The 25,458-nt window shown below is 41.6% G+C and overlaps 1 protein-coding gene across 5 annotated transcripts in view; it reads left to right on the top strand.

Annotated features, from left to right (window-relative positions):
- The window catches only part of dscama (Down syndrome cell adhesion molecule a), a 113,671-nt gene that overhangs the window by 74,765 nt on the left and 13,448 nt on the right, over positions 1 to 25,458 (top strand). For all 5 annotated transcript variants that reach the window (XM_039777637.1, XM_039777640.1, XM_039777639.1 and 2 more), the window contains 13 exons: positions 424 to 603; positions 10,246 to 10,442; positions 11,641 to 11,737; positions 12,027 to 12,155; positions 12,393 to 12,560; positions 14,345 to 14,415; positions 15,633 to 15,876; positions 16,668 to 16,814; positions 20,858 to 21,013; positions 21,452 to 21,585; positions 22,382 to 22,535; positions 23,999 to 24,116; positions 24,244 to 24,407. In XM_039777637.1, the coding sequence (XP_039633571.1) occupies positions 424 to 603; positions 10,246 to 10,442; positions 11,641 to 11,737; positions 12,027 to 12,155; positions 12,393 to 12,560; positions 14,345 to 14,415; positions 15,633 to 15,876; positions 16,668 to 16,814; positions 20,858 to 21,013; positions 21,452 to 21,585; positions 22,382 to 22,535; positions 23,999 to 24,116; positions 24,244 to 24,407 (1,959 nt within the window). The remainder of the gene's footprint in view (positions 1 to 423; positions 604 to 10,245; positions 10,443 to 11,640; positions 11,738 to 12,026; positions 12,156 to 12,392; positions 12,561 to 14,344; positions 14,416 to 15,632; positions 15,877 to 16,667; positions 16,815 to 20,857; positions 21,014 to 21,451; positions 21,586 to 22,381; positions 22,536 to 23,998; positions 24,117 to 24,243; positions 24,408 to 25,458) is intronic.

Below are 25,458 nucleotides of genomic sequence, written 5' to 3'. Positions count from 1 at the left end.
TAGTATATATAACAAAATAAAATATGTAAAATATTAAATATGAAGTAACCAGTGTGCAAGTAGCATAATAGTGCAATATTGTAATGTGTGAGGAAATGTGAGTTATCTCACACACAGCTGTGTATGTCAACATGATATGGTCCATTGTTGTTCTTCAATAACCCCTCACAATGTATTTTTCCCCACGCTAATTTAAGACCATGTGTTGACATATCGCATAAGCTCATAGAAAATTGATGCACCACCCTTTTTTTTTATAGCAGACATATTGTAGTAGTGTTTGAACTTCAGGGATTGTGATTGGGCTAGCTGTAAACTTTCAGACATTTCTGTAAAAAGGGAGTAACGTATTAACTAGCCAGTGTTTGTTTTCCTGTATTTTGGTCTAAGTCTGATCAACAGCCACTCTGTGCTCTCTGACAGGCGCCGGGGTCCCTCAGTTCAAACCCATCGTCCTCAACTCAGGCTTTCGGATCGAGGTGCTGGTCAACGGCTCTCTGTTCATCAAGCACGTGCTGGAAGAAGACAGTGGCTTCTACCTGTGTAGAGTCAGCAACGACGTCGGGGCTGATGTCAGCAAGTCCATGTATCTCAACGTCAAAAGTAAGTCTAATGAGAAAACGCCACCTAAAACGATATGAATGTGAGATTAAAATGGGCATCTAAGGTGCTGCAGACAGATTATCTCTGTATTTAGGGTGTTGAGAGTATGCAGTTTACTCTCTTATTGTCAGCTTTCCATAAATAATTATTAGTCACACCTGGTTTATCTAGTCAACTCTCCTTTTGCTTATGGCTGCGTTAAAATCAACTCTCCATTTTAAACTGATGTTTGAGTGATGTGATGTTGATTAATAAATACCAGAATTTGATCTTTTAATATATGTCTTTTCATAATGGAAAAGTACCTTATATTTTACAAACTTTTGGGGGGTCAATTCTTAATGTAACCTGGTAAATAAAATAACACATTAGAGTGTTGCTTCTTGCTTGTACAATTTACAGCATAAGTTCTCTGAGAAGCTCTTTTATATCCAAGCAAATTCGCTATTGCAACTGAAATTTGCCTAACCTAATTTATATCGACTATTATCGACTCGGAAATGTAATTGGATCTGGACCTTGTGAATCGGAATCGAATCAATTTGGGAAATCATTGGCGATACCCAGCCCAAGTGCTGCTGGTAACAAGTAAAAAAAAGTGAACACTGCAGCACAAAGGTTAAGTGAGTTGAACAGGACTCGGCTCTGTCTGTGACAGTCAGGCCACCGGCAAGATGCCGTCACGGCGCTGGCTCCGCGCTTTGTGCCTGAATCAATCCCACGAAAGCAACACACGCAGCCACCGCCACCGCATCTCTTGGAGAACGTACAGCACGTATTCGCTGTGTGGCCAGGGACTTAGCTCCCCTCCATTAAGCCTTGAATTCTGCATGCAGGCAGGAGCTGCCATGTGGAAAAGAGGGCTGAGGGATGGGAAAAAAAGGGGGTTGAATGGGTTATCCATGTCTTCTTCTTTCAAACCCTTGCTTACAATATATACATGTCCTTCCCTTTGTGCCTGACCAATATTACATTTGCCATGTTCTCAATCTCCCTGACGTTATCAAAGGATTGGAGCTAACACCCATCACGCTCACACATACATAGCTATGGATTTTTTTTTTTTTATCAAGTTTCAACCAATTACAGATCATCACCAGGACCAACAAATCACTGTTCAGGTAATATTATTGCGATAGGTCCTGCACAAACACAGTCGTTACGTACGTGAGACAGAAGCTAATTACTTTCTTTGGCAGAGTTCCTTTGAATTCATGCAATTCTCAGACATGTCACTGTTTGCTTACTGCTCAGTGTTTTTTTATCATAATATCACCCTTTTTTTCCCCCCCTAATAGGAATACTGCCCTCTTCAGGATGAAAAAATAAACCATGAGCATCTACTACATGATTTAATAATTCACCATAGCTTCTCAAAAAGAGAGATGCTACAGTAAAAACAGGGATTTGATACCATATACTTATTCTTCTTATGTGACAAGCAACCATGTCACAAATAAAGTATATATCTGAACTCCACATAAAATACACAGTTCTGTGTGAGTTCCTGCTTGTGCACGTGATGGATTTGCATGTGTGAGTGTGATCTCCAGCCAGTCGCTGTGGCTGGGTTCTCATTTTGATCAGTCACTGCTAGATGAGGCTTATGCCCCCGTGGCGCTTATCAAGCCAGAGCACACTACTCCCTGCTGAGTGTCTCTCTGTCTGCCAGCCACAGCCAAATAAGCTACCACTCCTTCACGAGCCCTCCTGTCTGACTCCAGCACTATCACGCTGCCTCACAGACAAACAGACATGCGCACAAACACAGAGGCACCAACTCGCAGCGCAGTCCCTTATGTCATACAAGTGTGATTTACAATTCAATATCCTTGAAGATATCCATTTGAAGTTATCGTTTTGATACCCACTGATGATAAGTTTTCACTCTTCAAGCCCTCTTGATTCCAATTCTTAATTGCATTAAAAACATAATATAGCTGAGCGTAGATTGAATTCCTGTCCTCCTTTTTTTCATTTTACAAAATTCTAAAAGATCATCGTATGTGGTCTGCAGGCTGATCAGAGATGTCAGATTTCTCGTAAAATTGACACACTGTCAGAGCGCTGAATGAGCACTCAGAGGTAGTATTTCATTGTTGCTTTGACAAAGAAAATAAAACCCCCAATAACGGCCGCAAAGTGGTAAACCACAGAACAAGTAGAGAGGCTCTTTGTGGCAAAAATGTCTTTGTAACATGCACAGAATTATTAGCATGAATTAGCCTACCGAGTAGGCTGCAGCCTCCCAAACTTGGAGACAAAAAAAAAAGACATTTAGTTATTTGTTTATTTTTTCAATGTGAGGATTTATTACTTTTCTCTGTGTTATATCATTCTCTTTTGGTCAGACCAAACAAGCCACATGTATTCTAAAAGGGCAGACAGTGTTTGGCACAGGCAAAGGTTTCACAGTCTTAAAAGCTGTCCACCTTTGGTCACCCAGTGGAGGCAACTGCATCTGCATTCTCATTTTGAGAAAAACACCTTTTATAGGAACTAGTTTCACTGCTGGGATGGATTTCTATATCAACCAGACTCCTGTTTTTTTTTTTTTCTTCATACACCGACTGTGTGTGTGCGTGCGTATGCGTGTGTGGGTGTGTCAGCAGTCCCTCAGGTGCATGCTCTAAAGAGTCAGGCTGTTGTTGTGATAGTTGTGCTGTCCTGATTTGTGTCTCTTTGCTCTCTGTAGTAACCCAAATCTCCATGAGCGCCAGGGGAGCCACACCTCATCCTATCTCCCTTGTGTGTGTGTGTGTGTGTGTGTGTGTGTGTGTGTGTGTGTGTGTGTGTGTGTGTGTGTGTGTGTGTGTGTGTGTGTGTGTGCGTGTGCGTGTGCGTGCGCGTGCGTGTGTCCCTGCCTCTCCATGTGCATAATGGGCACAGTGCTGAGCCTCTGCAGTGCACTATAACGTCCGAGGCAGTAATGCTCAGTAATGTTGGACACTGTGATTGTACACTCTGTCCTGTTTTTATGTTCTTTATCCAGGCCAGCCTACACCACTTGAGCAGCGGCAGCTACTTAAGAGGCTTAGGAGCCAATTAGGGAGGCACACAAGCTGACGCAGGCTGAAGTACTCATGTGATGGATAGTATGATCTTCGCCGTGTATCATTGGCTGTCCAAGTGTGGCTTGATGTATCAGTAAACAAACAGTGGAAAATCAATAGATTCAATCCGAAACTCTGAGATGTAGAGCACAGACACACGCATGGGGAATATGCGGGCCAGGGTCATCCATGTTACACAGGTGAGCAAACAAGCTCATTAGCACACACAGAGACAGACAAAGCAGTGCACACGTTTATGCAAAGACACAATGTAAAGGCGCAGATACAGTGCAGCCATTACCTTAAGAGTAATGGGCTAATGCAGTGCTTGGATAGATCCCACTCTGCCAGGCTATTGTGGTGGACTGCCCAGGAAATGAATCGCAGCTATTGTGATGTCCTAGCTTGGCACTTTCATTGTTATGAGTGTCTGTGCATAGGCTAATGTCTCGTCATAATACACCATGCATCATCCTGCATGAACACCGCCAATGCACTAACGGCCAGTAGAAATTGCTTGCACTCACTGCAACAGGATTAGGTTGTGCATGTCTGAGTGTGTACATAGGGATGCAACCATGCATCGTGAATCGGTTAAAAATTGATATAAATGTGTAAAGATTACAACCGGTTGAGCTAAAAAATGAATCGCGATGCAATTTTTAAACAGTCTGGTGCGTAGCCTACTTTAGATTTCTCTTGTTTGACTGCAGATGTCACTACATTACACTACATTTGTTTGAAGAGATTTTTTTCCCCATGTATTTAGTTATTTCGATTTGGATTTGTTTTAAAATCTAATTATTTGTTATAGATTTTTGTTATTTAAGATAAAATACAATTTCAGTTGCACTTTTGATTAAAGGACACATCTGTTGTTTTGCACAGTTTATATACTGTAAATAAAGGAATGTGTTTTAGTCATTTGTCAGCAGAATCGTGAATCGTGTCGAATCGTGAAATGAGTCGTTACTTCCCTAGTAATGACTTTTGGTTCTGTCCCGACATTGGTTGCAGGTGGAGGCTTTTTTTATGCAATATCCAGTCATGCATTCCTACCTCCAAAACAGATGCAATTCAGTCAATTCATTACCAGTCCACGGCGGATGCTATCAGACTCAGTCAACAGCCACTCACTGTTTATCAGAGCCAATTAAGACCAATCAAGCCTATTAGACATCATAATGTTGGCAGACACAGTGATGAGGCCAGAGCACTTAATGAGGCTCCGCTGAAGAGAAGAGCTAAATGTTCCTGTGGTCACTGCAGTCTCCCAAGCACAGCGTCCTTCAGACAACCATAAGGAAGTCCCCTCTTCCTCTGATCTCTTTTTCTTTCATCTTATTTACTCATCTGCATCCAAGCCCCCCCCTCATTCCCACCCCCGCCTCCCTCCCTCCCAACCCCCGCACAGAAGCTCACCCAGTCTGCAAGCATACATCGGTTCATGCTCCATGTCCAAGCCAATTGTGCAGCTAAGGGAATTATTTCAGTACATTGCAGGCGGCCAGTGAACCAGTCATCTTTGCGCTACAGAGCTCCCTCCCCCCCCTACCGTCCCTCCCCAGCAAACTTGCAGTGTGCCTCCAGGGCAGGGAGCTAATACACATCTCAGCTCGTCTTGTCTTGTCTGGCCCTCGTGGCCCCGTGGAGCCAGGGTGCCCTGTGGCTTACACCGGGCAGCCAGTGACACGGTGTGGAGGGAAATGTAGACTGGCATCCCAGTGTTCTCGGCATGGGTGATACTCATCTGGAGAGAAGAAAGCACACCAGAGTTTTTATTTTTATTTTATTTTTCAATTAAACATTTTCGGCACTTGAAAAATCTTTAGAAAAATAATTTATTGGATACAACAAGCCCAGTTCAGATACAGCCCAAAGAAAATGACATCACATCAACTCATACAGTTTAGTACATTGCAAACATCAGAAAGCTCATGACCTCAGTTTGTAGACCGAATGATCATCATCATCAACCTTTTTCTATTTTGCACATTTTTCTTATGGAGCGTGATGTTTCAGTCCTTTCCTTTTTGTTGTTAATAACAATTAAGCTGGCTCAAATGATGCCTCTGAAAAATCATCACATCTCATTGAACCTCTGAGATGGTCTCACTGCTTCCTTTCTCTTTGATCATCGATGGATAGCCCCACACTGACGTACTGTAGCCATTCGGCTATAACTATGTGATCCATTTGGCTAACTGTGTTTTCCACATCACTGGCACCACCAGTTAGAGACACTAGAAACACTTTCCTTTTGTATCTTCTTTCTTTTTTTTTTTTTTTTTTTGGCCCTGCATTGCGACATTCAGGGCGTGATTGTGTAATCATCATCATACTCCTGTGAAAATCAATGGCAGGTCCATGTTCTATTCCTGGCTACTAGAAATGGCCCTTTTTTTCTAAGAGTAGAGACCAGAGAGAGAGAGAGAGAGAGAGAGAGAGCGAGAGAGAGAGCGAGAGAGAGAGAGAGAGAGAGAGAGGAGAGACTGTCCGATGCCGGTTGGCATGGCAACCTGGCCAGGTGAAAGGGAGCCTGGGAGAAGGGGGGGATGGCTTTTGTCTCACGGGAGTAGCCTATCAGCAGCCAGCCTATCCCCCACAATCCCCTGCAGGCTTAAGCGTATCATCACTGCCCTCTGGGTTGCTGTGGAGGAACAGGGCTCTCCTCACCTCCACATAAAAGACACTTTGTGCTGTGCAGGAAACATACACTACACACTCTGCTTTTTATTCTCAACACTTTCTGAAAGCTGTAATGCTCATGTTTTCTTTTCTTTTCTTTTTTTTTACTAACGTAAGCTACACATACTGCACCGGATTTCGAGGAATAATGTTAGGATGAAAAACTGACATGTTTAGGACTGCAACACACCGACATTCACAGCGTTCTCTGCCATCTTCCTCCCCTCTTCCTCTTTAACACATCACATCGTATTGGTTTCTAAAGAGGAGCAGTGTGTGTGTGTGTGTGTGAGAAAGACAGTGAGCACCATTTAGTCTATTAAAGTGCTCACTATTTATGTTTCATTTGAGCATGTCCGTGTAAGAGCTGCAAAGAGAAATCGATTAATCGATTAGTTGTCAACTATTAAAGTAATCGCCATCTATTTTGATAGGCGATTAATCGCTTTAAAACTTTTTTTATGAAAAGAAGTAAAAAAAAAAAAAAAATACACTGATTCCAGCTTGTTAAATGTGAATATGTTCTTGCTTCTTCACTCCTCTGTAACAGTTAGCGGAATATCTTTGAGTTGTGGACAACACAAGACATTTGAGGTCGTCATATTGGGCTTCGGGAAACATTTTCAGACCAAACAACTACTGTCATTGTTTAATCGAGAAAATAATCGAGAGATTAATCATCTATATAATTGATTTAAGTGCATACAGCAAGTTATTACTAAAACTGAAATCCAGCGAGACACATAAACAAAGATTTCAGTGGTAAGATGAATGAGTGATGAATGATGATTCAAAGTGATTGATATAAGACAGGATGGATGGATGGATGGATGTGTGCTATGTGCTTTGCCCCATGTGTTGTGTTCAAGGCTGAATTAGATATCAGGGGAGCTGATGCCTAATGAGACAGGAGACTCACTTTTTCCTCCTTCACCTCCTCTCTTTCTTTCTTTTTCTCTCGTCCCCCCTAGTCCTGTTCCCATAATTCCACTGGATATTAAAGAAATACATCAACACAACAATTACAGGGCCACAAATTGTGCCTCAGGGCTGGCTCAGCTGGGCTGCTTGCACACACACACACACACACACACACACACACACACACACACACAAACACGTTTGTACACACATGCATTTACATAGACACGAGCTGATGTGTGTTTTAACACACGGAGACACAGGCGTACAGACCTCATGCGCCTCATCTCTGAGCCTTCTTCATGTTGCATAGACACTCCCATTTGTTTGCTTTTGTGTCTCTGCCCTCTTCCAATATCAAGATGCCGTGTTGTAAACTAGATTTAGTTTGATGTTTGCAACATGTTAACTGCAGAACATTCAAAACTGGGACTTCAGTAGTCAGAGGATCACATATACAATAATATACAAATCTGCAAATTGATTTTCTATATGCTGATGTCAGTAACATGATTCAGAAACACAAATGAACAGGGATGATGATTAATAATGCAACATGAAATAAATGTTTCCCTCATTAGTTGAATAAAAAGTATCTTATTTATGAATGAATCTGTCCCCTCTAAAATGTCTTAATCACATATTGTTATCACAGCTTTTACTAGTGAACTTGAAAATACATATGTGCTTTTTTGCATCCTTAAATGTACCAACGCTCTCAGATGTGGATTGAATCTACAGACATCATATGATTGTGTTGCATTTCAATCAATACACAATTGTAAAAATATATATATATATATATATATATATATATATATATAGAATCTTTTTGTTTTCTATTGCCCCTCTCCCAACTGAAGAGCTGTATTCGGGCGTGACTGGCTGTCAGCCTCTGCTCTGATTGGCTGTGAGATCAAAAGCAACCCCCTCAATCCCCTCCACATAACCCTCTGATGATTGGTCCAGTCCAGTTGGTTTGCATTTCTACATCACCAGCGGCTCATGCTCAGACTTGCCCCTTTGAGGTGTCACTTTTTTATTAGAGCAGAAAACCATCAAATATCACACTACCTATTACTAAATATTTTCCTTTTAAAAACTAAATCCTATTTTTCGTATTAGGTTTTTTGATTTTTGAACCAGTGCATTATTTTTTTAATGTTTACCCATTGTATCAGCCTATCAATAACAGTATATTTTGCGCTGTAACAAAAATAAATGGGAACTGCAAAAATGTGCTGTCTACACAAATGTGTTTTAGCTTTAATGTATTTCCCCTCCAGATCCAAGACGCTGACATGTCTTTAAAGCCTACAGTACAGACATCCTCTCTCACACACAGCTAACGGACGGAGAGCTGTCTTGATCTTCTCACCGTCCTTGCATTTTGTCACCGAGGCGAGCGCAGTGTCCCGCTCTGCCGGGAGTGGGCCACCTCTGAGCCACTTACAATGCAAAATGAAAGTAGCTGTGCACTAAAACGATAACGTTTAAATAAAGCCTGGGCTTGTTTTTTTCCCCCTCACTTTTCCAAATGTGTCTCACATAAAAATTCATATTTTTCATGCAAAATAAATCAGCATTCTTTTTTCACCGCCGAGCCCCAAATGGCTGCAGAGTGAATAAGAGATGAGGCTTAAATGTTTGCAACCTCTTGCCTGACACTTCCTATCACATCACTGGAGTCACGCTTTGTGTGTTTGTGTTTGTGTGTGTACATGGGTGTGAATGTTTGTGTGTGTGTGTGAGCATCTGGGGACAGAGGGTTGTTATACACTCTGCTGTGGGTGTAATGAGCCATGTATGTCGTTAGTGTGCGTTTAGTGTGCTGTCTTCAGAGTGTTGTTACAGCATCGCTGTACCATTTAGGACTCTCAGATGCAAGAGACTTTATAGAGAAGCTGTACGTTCAATTACAGTACACTAACAATGCTGGGAATTATCTGTGGATCTGATGTAAGCAAGTTTTATTTCCACGCAGTTGATATAAAATGTTTTCTTTTCATTTTACGAAAGACAGTTGGTACATTTTTGCATTAGAGCGAGATAAATAGCTGAACTGACACGGTTACGACACATCTGGTGATTAAAATGCCAGCATTGCTTCTGATTGTTTAGCATACTTGGATATCGCTTAAACAGGGCCAAAATCATGTTCCTTAAGGTTTCCTAAGTCAATATGATATGAATAAATAATGTATGTATGTCATAGAACCAATACATTTGTGATTTTGATGCTGAGTAGTTTTGGTGTCCATGTCTGTTTCCTTGTAGACACTCTAGTTGTCAAAAATCCCTTTCTCAAAAGCCTCTTTGTATTTTATTGTTCCCAAAGACAATGAATTTTATTTCATGATGTCACTTTTCATGACAGTGAATTTCTCACCAGTCATCTCTCACCACTCACCTTTCAGCCAATCATATTCTCTCTGCACCTTTAGCAACTGCCAGCTAACTAGCTAACTAACTAAGCTAGATTGTTGTTGTTGTTGTTGTTGAGCTCACAAAAAGAGGGGCTTGTGATTGGCTGAAAGTTGGGGGGTGGGAGGGGGGGGAGAGTGATGACAATGTGTCATTAAAAGAACACTGTGTCAGGAAACGGGACAAAAAGCGGACTTTTGAAAAAGTGCATCGTAAAATAAAAATGCTTAATTAAATTTTTTCATAATAATGATTTAAGTTTTAATAATGTCTTCCATTATTTCATTTCATTTCATTGGTTTATATATTTGACTATTTATTTATATGATTATTTATTTTATAATGTCTTATTTAATTATTTAATATCGACCACTTTGGGGCTCCATAGATACTGGCTTAATCAAAGGTTATTTGAGTTGGAGAAAGTCCTTTGCTTGTGTTGTTTCTTTGAACAATACATCTATCTGTCATAACTTAAGTACCAATGTGGTTCATCTAGAAAACAAATGTAACAAGATATCTTCCTCTCTTTTTCTCTACCTTATTTCCGCACCAGTCCCTGCCATGATCACATCCTACCCCAACACCACGCTGGCCACGCAGGGAGAAGAGAAGAAGATGAGCTGCACGGCCCACGGTGAGAAGCCCATCATGGTACGCTGGGAGAAGGAGGAACGCATCATCAACCCCGAGACCAGCCGCTACGTGGTTTCTGTCAAGGAGGTGGGAGATGAAGTCATCTCCACCCTGCAGGTAGGAGGCTGTGCCACTTGGAAGTGTACAATCTAACTGTTCATATTTATTTAGTATATAAAGTCACTGCATGCAAATGTGTTCTCTTAATTTATTCTGACTTTTCTTGTTTTTTCTTGTTAAATGCGGGATACTTTCACCTCTTCAGGCCTGTCAGTCAATCAATCAGCATTTATTTATAGAGCCCTAACAGGAACCAGCAGGTATTCAAAGTTACTTACATCAAGGATCAAGAATAACATACAGTAAAATCAGAAAAGAATAAAACATAACATACAGTAAAATCAGAAAAGAATAAAACATAACATACAGTAAAATCAGAAAAGGTTACTGAAAAGCAGGAGGAAGAAAGAAAGAAAGAAATGTCCCAGCACTACTATGTATTAAAAAACATCCTACGAAAATAAGTTTTTAGGTTAGATTTCAGAAGAGCTACATCTGTAATAGTGCTAATATCAGGCCCTAACCCAGCCAACCATTTGTACCGCGACGTGTGGACTTCTAAAATAAGTTGATTGGATGAAAAATGACCTGTTGTGCTCACAAAGGGTTAAAATCTCTGCCAAATATGCCCGGGCCAGGCCATTAACGGCCTTAAAAACAAACCTTACAATCCTAAAATGGATTCTACCGTGACATCCTGTGAAATCCTAGCCTGGATGCCAGTCGAACTTAGCCCCGCCCACAACATTTGAGGTCGGGAAGTTCGGTCTGGACTTGATCCGTTGTGGAGCAACGCCTTTGACTTGCAGCTTCTGTGACTTCTGTCTCCGTTGCTCTGATTGGTTGTTGGTCTATCCAATTGAGTGCAGAGGCATTTCCTTTCCTGGTTCGGTTGAAACACGCCCCACATGGAGCGGAATCAGACTCATATTCCGACTAGAATCTGAGTATGACGACGTCAGGCTAGTGAAATCCTTCTAATGACATAGTTTGAGAGAGTCTTTGGTTGAACTGTTCACCACTCATGTCTACACTAAGGCCATGAAGTGTGATGAGGGCTCACACCGGTGGTTCATTGCATTGGATCACAAGTCAAACGCTGTGGGAACCACAACTGGAGAGAATACCTCTGCATTCAATTTCAGATGTTGGCATCAATTTGATGACATCAGTATCACGACCAGTGACCAGTGGGCAGCCACCTGAATAGTATTTTTTTTTATTGAAACTCCTCTGATTCCTGTGCATCCATCAGATCATGCCCACAGTGAGGGAGGACTCCGGCTTCTTCTCTTGCCATGCCATCAACTCATTTGGTGAAGACAGAGGAATCATACAGCTCACAGTGCAAGGTAAAACTTCACCTGCTTCAACTGTTCAAAGAAAAAAAAAGGCTGTAACGGAGCAATTGCAGATAATGGCATATTTGTACCTGCCATTTTAAGTTCAGTAACACTTGGAAACAAAGGAACAAATCCTGCACTCTGCTCTTGCTATAACATCACCGTTTATTTACAAAAAAAACTACGTTTCGGTCCCTCCAGACGCACCTGCACTGAGGAATTTTTGGATGTGCAAGCTGTTTCTTCAAAAAAGTTCAGTAACACTAAAAAAAGTGTTGGTTAACGTTGTGCCTTGTAGAGCCCCCGGACCCCCCAGAGGTGGAGATCAGAGAAGTGAAGGACAGGACCATTGCACTGCGTTGGACTATGGGTTTTGATGGCAACAGCCCAATCACAGGCTTCGACATTGAAAGCAAGAACAAATCAGGTACAAGAAAAGAAATGTATATTTAAGATTAGATGGTATGATCGGACAATGAGACACATTCTTTACACAAAGCGTTGGTTCAAATGTGTAGAGCGAATCATGTGTTTTGGTTGATTATCCCAGCATTCACTTTGTCTCAGCACTATGATTTAACATAGCCTGTCCTAATGCACTTAGCTTTGACTTCTCCCCTTGACTTTAGCAACCCCAATAAACCTTGCCCTGTCCCCTCTACAGCCTCCTGGGATACTGCTCAGAAGACCAAAGACGTGTCCCCTCAGCTCAACCAGGCCACCATCATCGACCTGCACCCGTCCTCCACCTACAACATCCGCATGTTCGCCAAGAACCTGATCGGCAAGAGCGAGGCCAGCAACGAGCTCACCATCACCACTGACGAAGCAGGTGAGAGGGATGAGTCAGTGTTGTATTCTGAATTCAATTCAATTCAATTTTATAGTCATTGACACAATGGGCAGGCACATATAGTATGTAATGAAATGTAGGTCATTGCTTTCCAATAAACAGTGCACATACTCAGTAGATTAAGAATACAACACATTAACATTATCAACATTATTACAGACTCAGAGTTAGTGCAAATTACGTTTTATATATATATATATATATATATATATATATGTTCCTGACACTCACTTTTCACTCTTATTTTCATGTACATAAATCATATACAGTTACAGTAAGAAAAGTAATTTGTTACTATGACAACAAATCAGAGTAACAAAAACACACGAGTGAGGGTGGAGAGTGAAAGACGAGAGGCAAAAAGAGGTAAAGGGCCAACTGAGTCAATTCATTAACAGCCCGGTGACATCTGCCCATTGGCTCTGTTGCATTATTGAACACACGCTGACCCCACACTAAAAGCAGAATTTTTCAATTAGCAGGCTCAGTAGTAAATGTCACACCACGGTCAATAGACTGAGGCTGGACCCCATCTGCAAATCACACCCCCTAGCCCTTCATCCCCCCCACTCTGCCACCCCCCCACAGAGCACTTCTCCTCACCCTCAGCAGACACCTATAAATACAACTATCACATTTGTTAAAATAGCCACATCCAACACTCATCACTTCTGGACATTTGTTTCGTGGGGTTTTGTAAACAAAAATGTTGTTTGCAACGGCCTTTCTAAAAAAAATAGTTGAGAAAGTTATCGGATGTGTACAGTTTTAGATTCCACACTAAACAGTCATACATAGACAACATATCCAACAGTTACAGTCATGTGAAAAAATTAGGAGACCGATGCTAAAGTTGACTAAAAAGAGGAATTAAAAAATCATCTTTTGGAAATTGATCTTTAAATGCCTTAATTAAAAAAAATGAGGAAAAATCCAATATTTAAGGACACCAATTTTCTGTGTCAATGAATAATGTATCGTAAATAAATAAATTTGCCCTATGTTAAATTCCCATAGAGGCAGGCAGATTTTTATTTTTAAAGGCTTAAAGGTTATTTCATGGATCCAGGATACTATGCATCCTGATAAAGTTCCCTTGGCCTTTGGAATTCAAATAGCCCCCCCACATCATCACATACCCTTCACCATACCTAGAGATTGGCATGGGGTACTTTCCATAAAATCATCTCTCAATGCAAATCAAACCAGCTATTAGGCTAACTGAAATAAAACCATGCCAATCTCTAAGTATGGTGAAGGGTATGTGATGATGTGGGGCTATTTTAATTCCAAAGGCCAAGGGAACTTTATCAGGATGCATAGTATCCTGGATCCATGAAATAACTGGCCTTTAATAATAAAAATCTGCCTGCCTCTATGGGAATTTAACATAGGGGTGTGTATACTTATGCCCCCTGTATTTTAAGGAATAACATTTATTTATTTAAACATTATTCATTCAAAAAGAAATTTGGTGTCCTTAAAGGTTGGATTTTTCCTCATTTTTTTAATTAAGGCATTAACATCAATTTCCAAAAGATGATTTTTTTATTCCTCTTTTTATTCAACTTTAGCATGGGTGTCCTAATTTTTTCACAGACTGTACATCCATGCTTCTTTTTTCACTGTTTTGCATTTCTACACGCTTGTACTGTCAACGATTTTTTTTTACACTGTTTCTATATGTATCTTTTATGTTAAAGTTTTTCTCTATCTTTCTTATCTTAATAATAATATGCACATGTTGGGCGATCTGATCTCAGCTCCTGATGGACCACCCCAGGAAGTGCAGCTGGAAGCCCTCTCCTCTCAGAGCATCCGAGTCACTTGGCGGGTAAGTTAATCCGACCCTGTGTGTTAGAAATGTGTGTATATTTGCATGAGGTGAGTATGTAGCTGTGTCCAGATAGGTACAATCAGGGATGACAGCGCTGAGGTCTGGCTTGTGGCTGAAGTTTTAAATCCCCAAAGAAATCCAACACTGTTCTCTCCTCGAAGTCAATGAGTCTTTGAACTCAACATTTCACCTGCTACTGAAGCTGGACCAGTCAGCTGCCAGGGGTTTCTTTGGTTGGCTGTTACTGAATAAATGAGGGTGTATATACAGTAATTTAGCAGTTTTGGTGACGTCGCAAGTTATTATTTCCATCATGTGTAGAGTCATTTTGGCCTTTGGTCTCATTCAAATTGTGTGTAGATCCAAAGGAGGCGTATTCATTTTACACGTGGCACCAGAACGCATCTAAACATATGCGTCGAATGATGACTTGTAATCACGTTTTACTTCCTCTCTCTCATTCTGGAAGAAAAAAAAGTGCACATTTTCCCTCAGCCAAGCAGCTGGAGAAGAGGACTGTGTTGGCTGTGTTTTGAGATGTGATCGCATTAATTCAAGATGCTGTCAGGGCCATGAGAGAAAAAACAAAAGAGAGTAGCTAACCTGGACTATACAAGGCACTCAGAGGAAGAGCACAAACAGCATATTATAAGAGTTTTTGGCAAATTGGTGTCATTTGAAATATTCTCTCTTTAGTCTCTGTGGTAGAAAATTCATGACGTGTATATGTAAATTGCTGAATCACTATTAATGTATCTGTTTGATAACTCTTGCACTCTTTGACGTGAGAGTGGCTCTACGCTGTCCGGACAGAATGGTTATAAGACCTTGGGGGTGTCTCATTTTCTTGATATATGCGTGTGGGAAACAAACGAGATAGCTAAAAAGAGGGCCTTGGGGGGGGGAGGGGTCTACAGTATATATATCTAGGTGAGTGTCTGCAAGCTAACACCATACTGTATTTGTGCATTATGTGTGGCGTCTCACTTTGTGATATCAGAACGTAATGTAATATATTCATAAGTTCATAGGAGACTGAACAGAGAGTTTTCTTTATCCACCAAAATTGTGCTTGACCTGAGGGTGCTATTTTATTCATCAGTCGCTGACTCATTTAATTTGTCTCGTAAAATGTGATTCTTTTGCACTCAAATAAAAAGAGCGCAGATGTTCAACCCCATTGTCTCACATAAGCCGCGTCGTTCCCTTGTCAGGCGCCCAAAAAGCACCTCCAGAATGGAGCCATCCGAGGCTACCAGGTGGGCTTCAGGGAGTACAGCTCCGGTGGAAACTACCAGTTCAGTGTGATCAGCGTGGAGACCACAGGGGACAATGCCGAAAGCCTGGTGCTGGACAACCTGAAGAAGTTCACCCAGTATGGAGTCGTGGTGCAAGCCAGCAACAGCGCTGGGACCGGGCCCTCGTCCACTGAGGTGGCTGCTACCACGCTGGAAGACGGTAAGAAAGGAGTACAATACCAAACTCAGACCGAAGTGTAATGGCAGACAGAATATTGTGAATTAATCTAAAAATAACAAGAAAACATTAAAGTAAAGAAAGTCGGATACAACATAATAAAAAGACATTTGCTAAAAGGGAACACTAAGCAAAAACCAACCGAGTATTCAAAGCTAATAGACGTGATCAGTATATTTGGATTGATGATAACTGTGTCCTATCTAGGCATCGACTGATACTGTTTTTTTAAGGCCAATACTGATAGCGATTATTAGTAGTTAATAAAACCGATACAGATATTTGGATCCAATATGCATATACAGTGAAAATGAAAATCTATAAGTCAAAATTAAGTAAAGCAAACTTATTGCCTTAAGTAATTATTTAATACATTATATAGTGTTGTGGGGGGGGACAGTAAGTTGGGCTCAGAGGTGAGTGAAACCGAAGCAGAGGGACAGACACAGAGCTGTAGAGGAGCCAAAGTAGCGCACTTTTTAATTCATTAACTTTTATCAGTTATCAGGCAAATAATACACTGATACAGATAATTTTCAAACTGCCAAAAAAAGTCCAGTCTATCACTATTCCTAACATGGGTGATGCCAACACAACACTGTGCATTTCCTGTTCTCAAAGAGGCAGACAGCGTGGTTTCATTTTGGAGAGATTTGTGAGGTTATATCACAGCCTAGTGGAGACCAGAGGGTGCTGCCACGCGTGGTCAGTCCTATAGTTTCTACTGTGAGTCCACTGTTTTTATAGTCTGCCTCCTGCTTCTTTCCCCTCAGTGCCCAGTCGTCCTCCGGAGAACGTCCAGGCCACAGCCACGTCTCCGGAGGTCATCTCTCTGTCCTGGCTGACCCCTCCCAAAGACGCTCTGAACGGCAACCTGCTGGGCTTCAGAGTCATCTACTGGGCCAACCTGCCTGATGGAGGTACACACTTCTATCTGCACACTTCCTAAAAACGTTAACTGTTATGTACAGTACCATTGTCCTCAGGAATCTGCGCTTTGTCATTAACATATTTACAAGGAAAAATTTTAAAAGCTGCTTGATTGTATTTTTAATCAGGCATTGAAGTTTAGTTGAAATATAACAATCTTGACTCTATCATTGATTTAACAGAGGCATTGTTATCACAAAGCATAACAATATATATATATATATATATATATAGACACATACACATACACATTCATCACTCAGGTGGTTGTGATCTGCATGAGTCAAAGTTCCCTGTGGAGTTTTAGACCTTTAGTAGTGCTATGGAGCTGTTTTTCTACAAGTGGGATGCATTCGACACATTTGTTAGACCTCAATGATACACATGATGCATGTTGCTGACTTACACTGAATGTACAGTAAACAACACTTAAGTTTGTTTATAAGAAAACCCCACAGGGCCCATTTAAAGTGCTCATATTATGCTTTTTGCCTTTTCCCCTTTCATTTATTGTGTTATATATCTTTTTTGTGCATGTTGTAGGTTTACAAAGTGAAAAAGCCCAAAGTCCCCCCCCAAAGGGACTTACCATCTCCAACAGAAAACACTGTTCACCAACTGCTCCAAACAGCTCTATAGTAGTCCAGCCTTTACTTCAGAGACAGACGTGTTCACTTTGGAACACACGTTATAATGCTCGCCTAGCTGCTAGCGTGGCACGCCCTCATACTCTGCTTCTGACTGGCTAGTAGTCCTTACCTAGGTACTGTCAGGGTACACCCTCATACTCTGCTTCTGACTGGCTAGTAGTCCTTACCTAGGTACTGTCAGGGCACGCCCTCATACTCTGCTTCTGACTGGCTAGTAGTCCTTACATAGCTACTGCGCATTCGCGATTCCCAACAAAGATGGAGCAGAAGTGAGATGCCTCACTCCGTAGCTAAAACAGAGAGCTCAATACACTGGGTGAGAAGAGGAGCTGCAGCAATGTGCAGTAAAACAAAAATATGGTGTTTTCTAAAAATTAAAAAGAAAAATTGGATTATATGAGAACATATTGATTTTAATACAGTACATCACAACGATTCAGTAAAATCTAATACATGATTTACATATATTATCCAAAAAGGAAACAATTCGGACCTAATTGGTTCCTTTTTGGATAATTTGGGGTCTCAAATATACAGCCCTAGGGCCAGAACTGGCCCACGAAAGGGTTCTACTGGATGACTTTGCATAGTAAAAACAAAACAATATTATAGATTCCAAGTGCTTACGTACAGGCTACTTGACAAAACCCTGTCAAGGCCAGGCTACTTTTCATGCAGGAGCCACCGGTGGGAAAAAGGAGAAAAGTAGACACAGTGTTGGGTTTTCCAAGAAAAATGGACCAGTTCCTATCTCCTATCAGACTCATCATGGCGATGGTTTTACTGGTTCTACCAAAAGATCAAATTGGGCTGCATGTGGCCCATGAACTAAAACGAGTTTGACAGTCCTAAATTAGGCCAATCATTGAAACTACTACATAGAAGAAGAACATATAGGAAAAAGATAGACAATTAATGATAATATATAATATATACTATTTTAAAGATTATTTTGGTAGTGCATTTTTTTTTTTAGATAGTGTAGATAGGAAAGGGGGGAGAGAGAGAGGACGACATGCAGCAAAGGGCCACTGGTTGTATTTGAACCCAGGCCGCTGCCAAGGACTCAGCCCACATGGGGCGCACACTCTACTCAGTGAGCTAGAGGTCACACCGCAATGTTTTTTTGACTAGCAATTCAGTGATTATTTTATTACTAATAAATGTAGAAAACTGCTGCAGATTCCCACACAGAGGAGACCAGAGAGAGGGACCTTGGGTCAAACGCAAACATAAATACTTCAACTGCATCAGATCTGTTTACTTCCTTTGCTCACTGCTGATGTCCAGTCTTGAGTCAAGCCAGTAATCTCTGCTGAATGCAAAGGTTATGAGCTAAAAACTGTGTAGTGCTAAGTTTATATAACGATTAATGTAATAAGGATAGTTGATGCTAATGAGTAAGCTATAGCTTATAGTTACCCAAGTGTATTTGTGGGTATCTGACTAACATATATACTCATAAATAAACTGAATTGAATTGAGTACTGGCCAAAACTCTGCCTGGCCCTGTGGAAGTCAGACAGCATGCCATGCCACTGTCACATGCCGGGGTTGTCAGTGGGATTGGTTGTGACAGCACGATTACCTTTGACCCCTGCACTGTCACTTCATGTTGGCCTGCCTGTACAACATGAACGCTCCAGACTTGACAGCCACAACTAGTTTGCATGGTAACAGTCCGTAGCTCTGTGGGAGATCATTAAAAGTTAAATGTCACTTTTATTATTTATAAATGCTTTGGCTTGTATTGTATGTAAATATACCATGACGGTCAACACTTGTCACTTCACATGTATCTTTTGCAATCAAACTGTTCTATTTAGTATTATATCTCTACCAATCACAGAGCAGTTCATCAGTATGAGGGGATGTAATGTGACTGACCAGCAGAGGGAGATACAAGCCCTTTCTAACAAACAGTGGTGCCGGTTGTATCAGTGCACCAGTGATAGATGTCTATGGCACCAGTGTTGTTGGAATCAGCTCAGTGTCACAGTGGTTGATTTTAGACAGTAATAGAATAATCCCATCCGAATGGACTGCCACACATACAGGCTACTGACTCTGTTTTGCAAAGTCAAAACAAAGACCAATAAAATATTACATTTGTTTTGTCTCGAATCCATATAGCACTACTGAGCGCCACAAAACTCACCAAGAGCAGTGATAAAAGTTTACAGCTCAGTTGGTTTTGTTTTCACTTCTGGTTGAAATTCTTCTTTTTCTTTGCCACTTGGAATAAGCTCAGTGAAGTTTTATTGTGGAAATTCCAAGAAGAGATGCAGCTGGGCTCATATATCTCTGGAGAGAAGTGACGAGAGAGAAAAAAAAAAAAGGGTGAAGAAACATTGTTAAGAAGAGAAATGGCCAGGGAGTGACACAGAGAGACATCAATAATTCAAACCCCAGTAGCTGAGGGTAGCAGGTTGCCAGTGGAGGCCTGCCACCACAGCAGACCTTGGACCTGGAGTTGTTTAGACTTTGTGATTGAATATGACATTATATCCAAGGCTGGGCTATGACACCCTTGGACCTGACATCTACTTTTATGAATGTGACCTGCTGTATAATACATTAGTCACCATGTTTGGACCAGTGGCAGCTTGTCATATCACTGGCTATATTTGTAATAAGAAACCTGCATTGGCTAAAGCTGCCTACACACGATCTACAACAAAACTGCGAGGTAGGGCGCAGAGCAAAGAGGCAAAGCGCAGCGAAGGAACGTTGTGGAATTGTTTGAGCCCAGCGCAGAGCGGTTTTTGCCGCCTATCATGAGTAGGCAGCTTAAAGGTCCCATGGCATGGATATTTCACTTTATGAGGTTTTTTAACATTACTATGAGTTCCCCCAGCCTGCCTATGGTCCCCCTGTGGCTAGAATGGTGATAGGTGTAAACCGAGCCCTGGGTATCCTGCTCTGCCTTTGAGAAAATGAAAGCTCAGATGGGCCAATCAGGAATCTTCTCCTTATGAGGTCATAAGGAGCAAGGTTACCTCCCCTTTCTCTGCTTTGTCCACTACCCACAGCTGCCCAGAGAATTTGGCCCGCCCATGAAGAAATAGAGCTACAACCATGGCTGAAAGCTGGTCAAGGTGACACCCCCACCCTCCACCTTGCCCCACCTCTCTCCTCCTCAATAGCATTTAAAGTTACAGACACAGAAATGGCACATCCTAAGGAAAGCTCATTGTGGGACTGGCTCTAGTGGCTGTAATTCTGCACCAAGGCTGAATTTCGGGAAAGAAACTTCAGATACAGTATTAGGGGACCACTACGGCCTATGTAAAAGCATCCAAAAAGCAGCATGTCATAGGACCTTTAAGGCCTTTGACCTGTGGTGTCTTCACTAAATGTTACTTTATTTTTTTGTCCATCAGAGCTCGGAGAGATCAGGAATGTGACAACCTCGAAGCCTTCTCTGGAGCTGGATGGACTGGAGAAGTACACCAACTACAGCATCCAGGTCTTGGCCTTCACCAGAGCTGGAGACGGTGTTCGCAGTGAACAGATCTATACTCGCACCAAGGAGGACGGTAGGAAGATGAAGTCACCACTCCAAATTAAATCACAAGGGCATGTAATGTGAAAGGGCAGCAGTCAAGCTGTTTCAAAGAGATGCTTAGACTTGAGTTTGACTCGCTGCTGTAGGGCCTCAAGGAATTACAGCATGTCTGTTCTTAACATTAAATGGAGAAATGGCAGCTTTGCCAAGTTGAGACTATTGCTCAGCAGTGAATGAAGCCCTGTGGTAAAAAACAAAAGAGGCTAGGGAGCAGTAGGGTCTTTAACATGCTTATTAAGTGGAGAAATGTAACTAACTTACATGTAGCAGGAAGTCCTGCGGAATATGACATTTTGCCATCTGTTATCTTGCTTTATAATCAGTGTAAGAAGCACCGTAAAAATCTTCCGAGGAATAATATTAGCTTAATGTGGAAAAATATATCAACTAGATGATCTTTTCCTTTTAGTTCCTGGGCCTCCAGCGGGTGTGAAGGCAGCAGCTGCATCGAACTCAGTGGTGTTTGTATCCTGGCTTCCTCCTCTCAAAGTGAACGGCATCATCAGGAAATACACCGTTTTCTGCTCCAACCCACACCCCACGGTAGGTTTAATAAAAAATGAAAATTAGGCATTCAGTACTATGCCATAATTAAAGTCTATGAACAAGTTAGCATTTGGCAGGCTGGCATTATTCTATACTTTTCTTATTGTCAACAAATTCTATGAAAAGACCAAATCAACAATGTGTTAGTCTGTCTCTCACTGCTTTCTGATTTCCCTACCCTGTCTGTGGCTCTCAGCTCCGAGGCTAAAGAATTTTCGGTAACACTTTACTTGAAGGTATCTACGTAAGAGTGACATGACACTGTCATGAACACATGAACCCCAAACCTAACTCTAGCCCTAACCCTAAACATAACTTAAAAAAAACCCCGAATGACACTAACTAAAAGAAGCGTTATGTCATAAACGTTTATGACTTGTTTATAATGTTTATGACACGTTCATGACAGTGTCATGTCACTCTTATGTAGATACCTTCAAGTAAAGTGTAACCGAATGTTCCTTTGATCGGTGGACATTGGTTAAAACGTAACTTAAAGCAGCTATAACCAATATTTAAATCATGGATGGAAAGGCTATGTACGATTCACTAATAATAGAACTACATAGCTCATTTACAGTTTTGGAAAAAGATATACCAGGCTTTGGATACACACACAATATTTGTTAGTAGGAGACATGCATTGTTGTTTTTGATGTGTTTATGGGATGTGTTGACAATAAGAGAAATATAGAATGTCACCAGGCTTATCCTTTAACATTAAGTCAGCATTTAATGTTGATGGAAAACATGATGATATGAATGACGTCCCTGAATGTCTTCCCTCGGCCAGGTGAGCAGTGAATTTGAAGCGGCCCCGGATGTGTTCTTCTACCGCATCCCCAACCTGAGCAGGAACCGCCAGTACAGTATCTGGGTGGTGGCCGTCACCGCTGCAGGCCGTGGAAACGCCAGTGAAATCATCACTGTCAAACCCATGGCAGAGGGTAGGTGGAGCTGAGCTTTGGTACAGTTTGAAGTGCCGAATAAAGATGAAATACCTGCACTGTGCTGCGTTCCACATTTGATCTATATTCAGATTGCCTGATTTACTGGTAAATGAAGTGAGAAGTAAACTCCTGAAGGTTTATGTCTGAATAAGAGGCAAACGGTGTCCCAGTGTAGTGCCTGATGGGACTGTAATGCAAAATGGACTCTCAGTTTGAAACACAAGTCCTATAATAGCAATGAGGAAGGAAATCACAGTGTACAATGTAAAGATATTATTATTTTTTACTTTTAAAAACATTTTTAAAAGTCACTGCAGCACAAGATTCCTTGTTGGGGACTACCCTGCTTTATCCTCTTTCCAAAACTAACTTCACCCATGTAGATGTGTGAAAAACATGATCTTATCCCCAGTATCTCCTTATAGGAAGACAGGTAGGGGAGCATCAGCTGAATGTAAATAGCTCTGTGTTTGGCCCTGTCGACACTTTACATGCTTGCTGAGAGCTGATAAGCTGATTGCATATGCTGATAGACCCCATGGTGTCTGGAGTCAGGACCCACAGCTCCTATTACGACCTGTCTGAGGTCTACAGCAGGTGATGGATGCTCCACTGCTTAGATGGAGAGAGAAAACCATCAGACTGTGGCCCCTGAGCCTGTATCCTTGACTCCAGCCGTTTTCCTCATAAGGACAAGGTCCGGAGTTATCCTTTTCTCACACGTAGCACACAACAGGAGATTGTCCGTGTCGGACTTGTTCTCACTTAATGGAAATACTCCGAAGAGGGGTGGCGCTGGTCATAAACAAGCGAGTCTCTTGCCGTTCCTTGAATATGTCTACCGTTGACCCTTACCGACAGAAGTTCCCGAACCTTGTTGTCCCTCCAGTTAGACCTTTTAGTTGTGGTCTTAGTGTAAATGACTCTAGTGTAAATTACTTTTATCTTCAGTCTCAGATGTTTGTTTCCTTCCGGTTTTGCACCGCCAAATGATAGAAACGGCCCTCAACCTGCCCACAAATCTCTGCACAATGACCTGCTGTTTTCACACATGGGCTCAACAGGCCTTGTACTAGGGAGTTGGCAGGGTAGAGGGTTTTTAATGTCCGGCCCAACTGATGCAGACATTTGCGTTCTCACATACAGTTCTGCCGGGCAATGTCTAAATTATTTCAGGGTTGCAGTGCATATGTGAAAGGGTCAGTGAGCCAAAGGGTTACAGAGTAAATGAAAGCCCAACGATATGAAAGAAACTCTTTCTGAAATCATTCAGCAAACAGCAACACATCTGTTTGTTACTGCATCTCTCCTGTGTGCTGATGAAGCGTGTGTGTGTGTGTGTGTGTGTGTGTGTGTGTGTGTGTGTGTGTGTGTGTGTGTGTGTGTGTGTGTGTGTGTGTGTGTGTGTGTGTGTGTGTGTGTGTGTGTGTGTGTGTGTGTGTGTGTGTGTGTTTTTGCAGCTCCAGCTCGGATCCTGACCTTTAACAGGACAGTAACGACTCCCTGGATGAGGGACATTGTGCTGCCTTGTAAAGCAGTGGGGGATCCATCCCCGACCATCAAGTGGCTGAAGGAGATGTGAGTTCAGTAAAAGCTGTTGCCGTAGGTGCCGTGATAGATGGCTACACATGTATACAGTCTCCAGCAGTAGTTCGATTTGTCTCTTCAAAGTTACCGTGTGACACTGACGACATCTACGTTTCAGCAATGGAACCCCAGCGCCTGTTGTGATCGACAGCCGGCGCAGCGTCCATGGTAACGGCAGCCTTGTTATTCGCACGGTGAAAGCAGAGGATTCTGGGAACTACACTTGTGTGGCCAGTAACAGCTTCGGGTCTGACAAAACCATCCTCAACCTGCAGGTTCAAGGTAAGCAAGCATTTTTTTTTTTGTACCAACCCCTACAATCTCCAAGATCTCTGTTTTTTTGTGATAAAAAAAAAAAATGGTTTAAAAAATGATATTAATATTAAGAATAAATTAAATTAGAAACAAATAAATTAAATTAATAAATTAAAATGAATTAAGGAGTGTATATATTTATATATATATATATATATACAGTGCCTTGCGAAAGTATTCGGCCCCCTTGAACGTTTCGACCTTTTGCCACATTTCAGGCCTCAAACATAAAGATATAAAACTGTAATTTTTTGTGAAGAATCAACAACAAGTGGGTCCCAATTATGAAGTGGAACGAAATTCATTGGCTATTTCAAACTTTTTTAACAAATAAAAAACTGAAAAAGTGGGCGTGCAAAATTATTCAGCCCCTTTACTTTCAGTGCAGCAAACTCTCTCCAGAAGTTCAGTGAGGATCTCTGAATGATCCAATGTTGACCTAAATGACTAATGATGATAAATAGAATCCAGCTGTGTGTAATCAAGTCTCCGTATAAATGCACCTGCTCTGTGATAGTCTCAGAGGTCCGTGTAAAGCGCAGAGAGCATCATGAAGAACAAGGAACACACCAGGCAGGTCCGAGATACTGTTGTGGAGAAGTTTAAAGCCGGATTTGGATACAAAAAGATTTCCCAAGCTTTAAACATCCCAAGGAGCACTGTGCAAGCGATAATATTGAAATGGAAGGAGTATCAGACCACTACAAATCTACGAAGACCCGGCCGTCCCTCTAAACTTTCAGCTCATACAATGAGAAGACTGATCAGAGATGCAGCCGAGAGGCCCATGATCACTCTGGATGAACTGCAGAGATCTACAGCTGAGGTGGGAGACTCTGTCCATAGGACAACAATCAGTCGTATACTACACATACACAAATCTGGCCTTTATGGAAGAGTGGCAAGAAGAAAGCCATTTCTTAAAGATATCCATAAAAAGTGTCGTTTAAAGTTTGCCAAAAGCCACCTGGGAGACACACCAAACATGTGGAAGAAGGTGCTGTGGTCAGATGAAACC

Source organism: Perca fluviatilis, chromosome 16 (genome assembly GCF_010015445.1).
Source record: "Perca fluviatilis chromosome 16, GENO_Pfluv_1.0, whole genome shotgun sequence".
NCBI lineage: Eukaryota > Metazoa > Chordata > Actinopteri > Perciformes > Percidae > Perca > Perca fluviatilis.
Note: the sequence above shows the minus strand (reverse complement) of the source record. Positions and strands in the feature narration are given on the sequence as shown.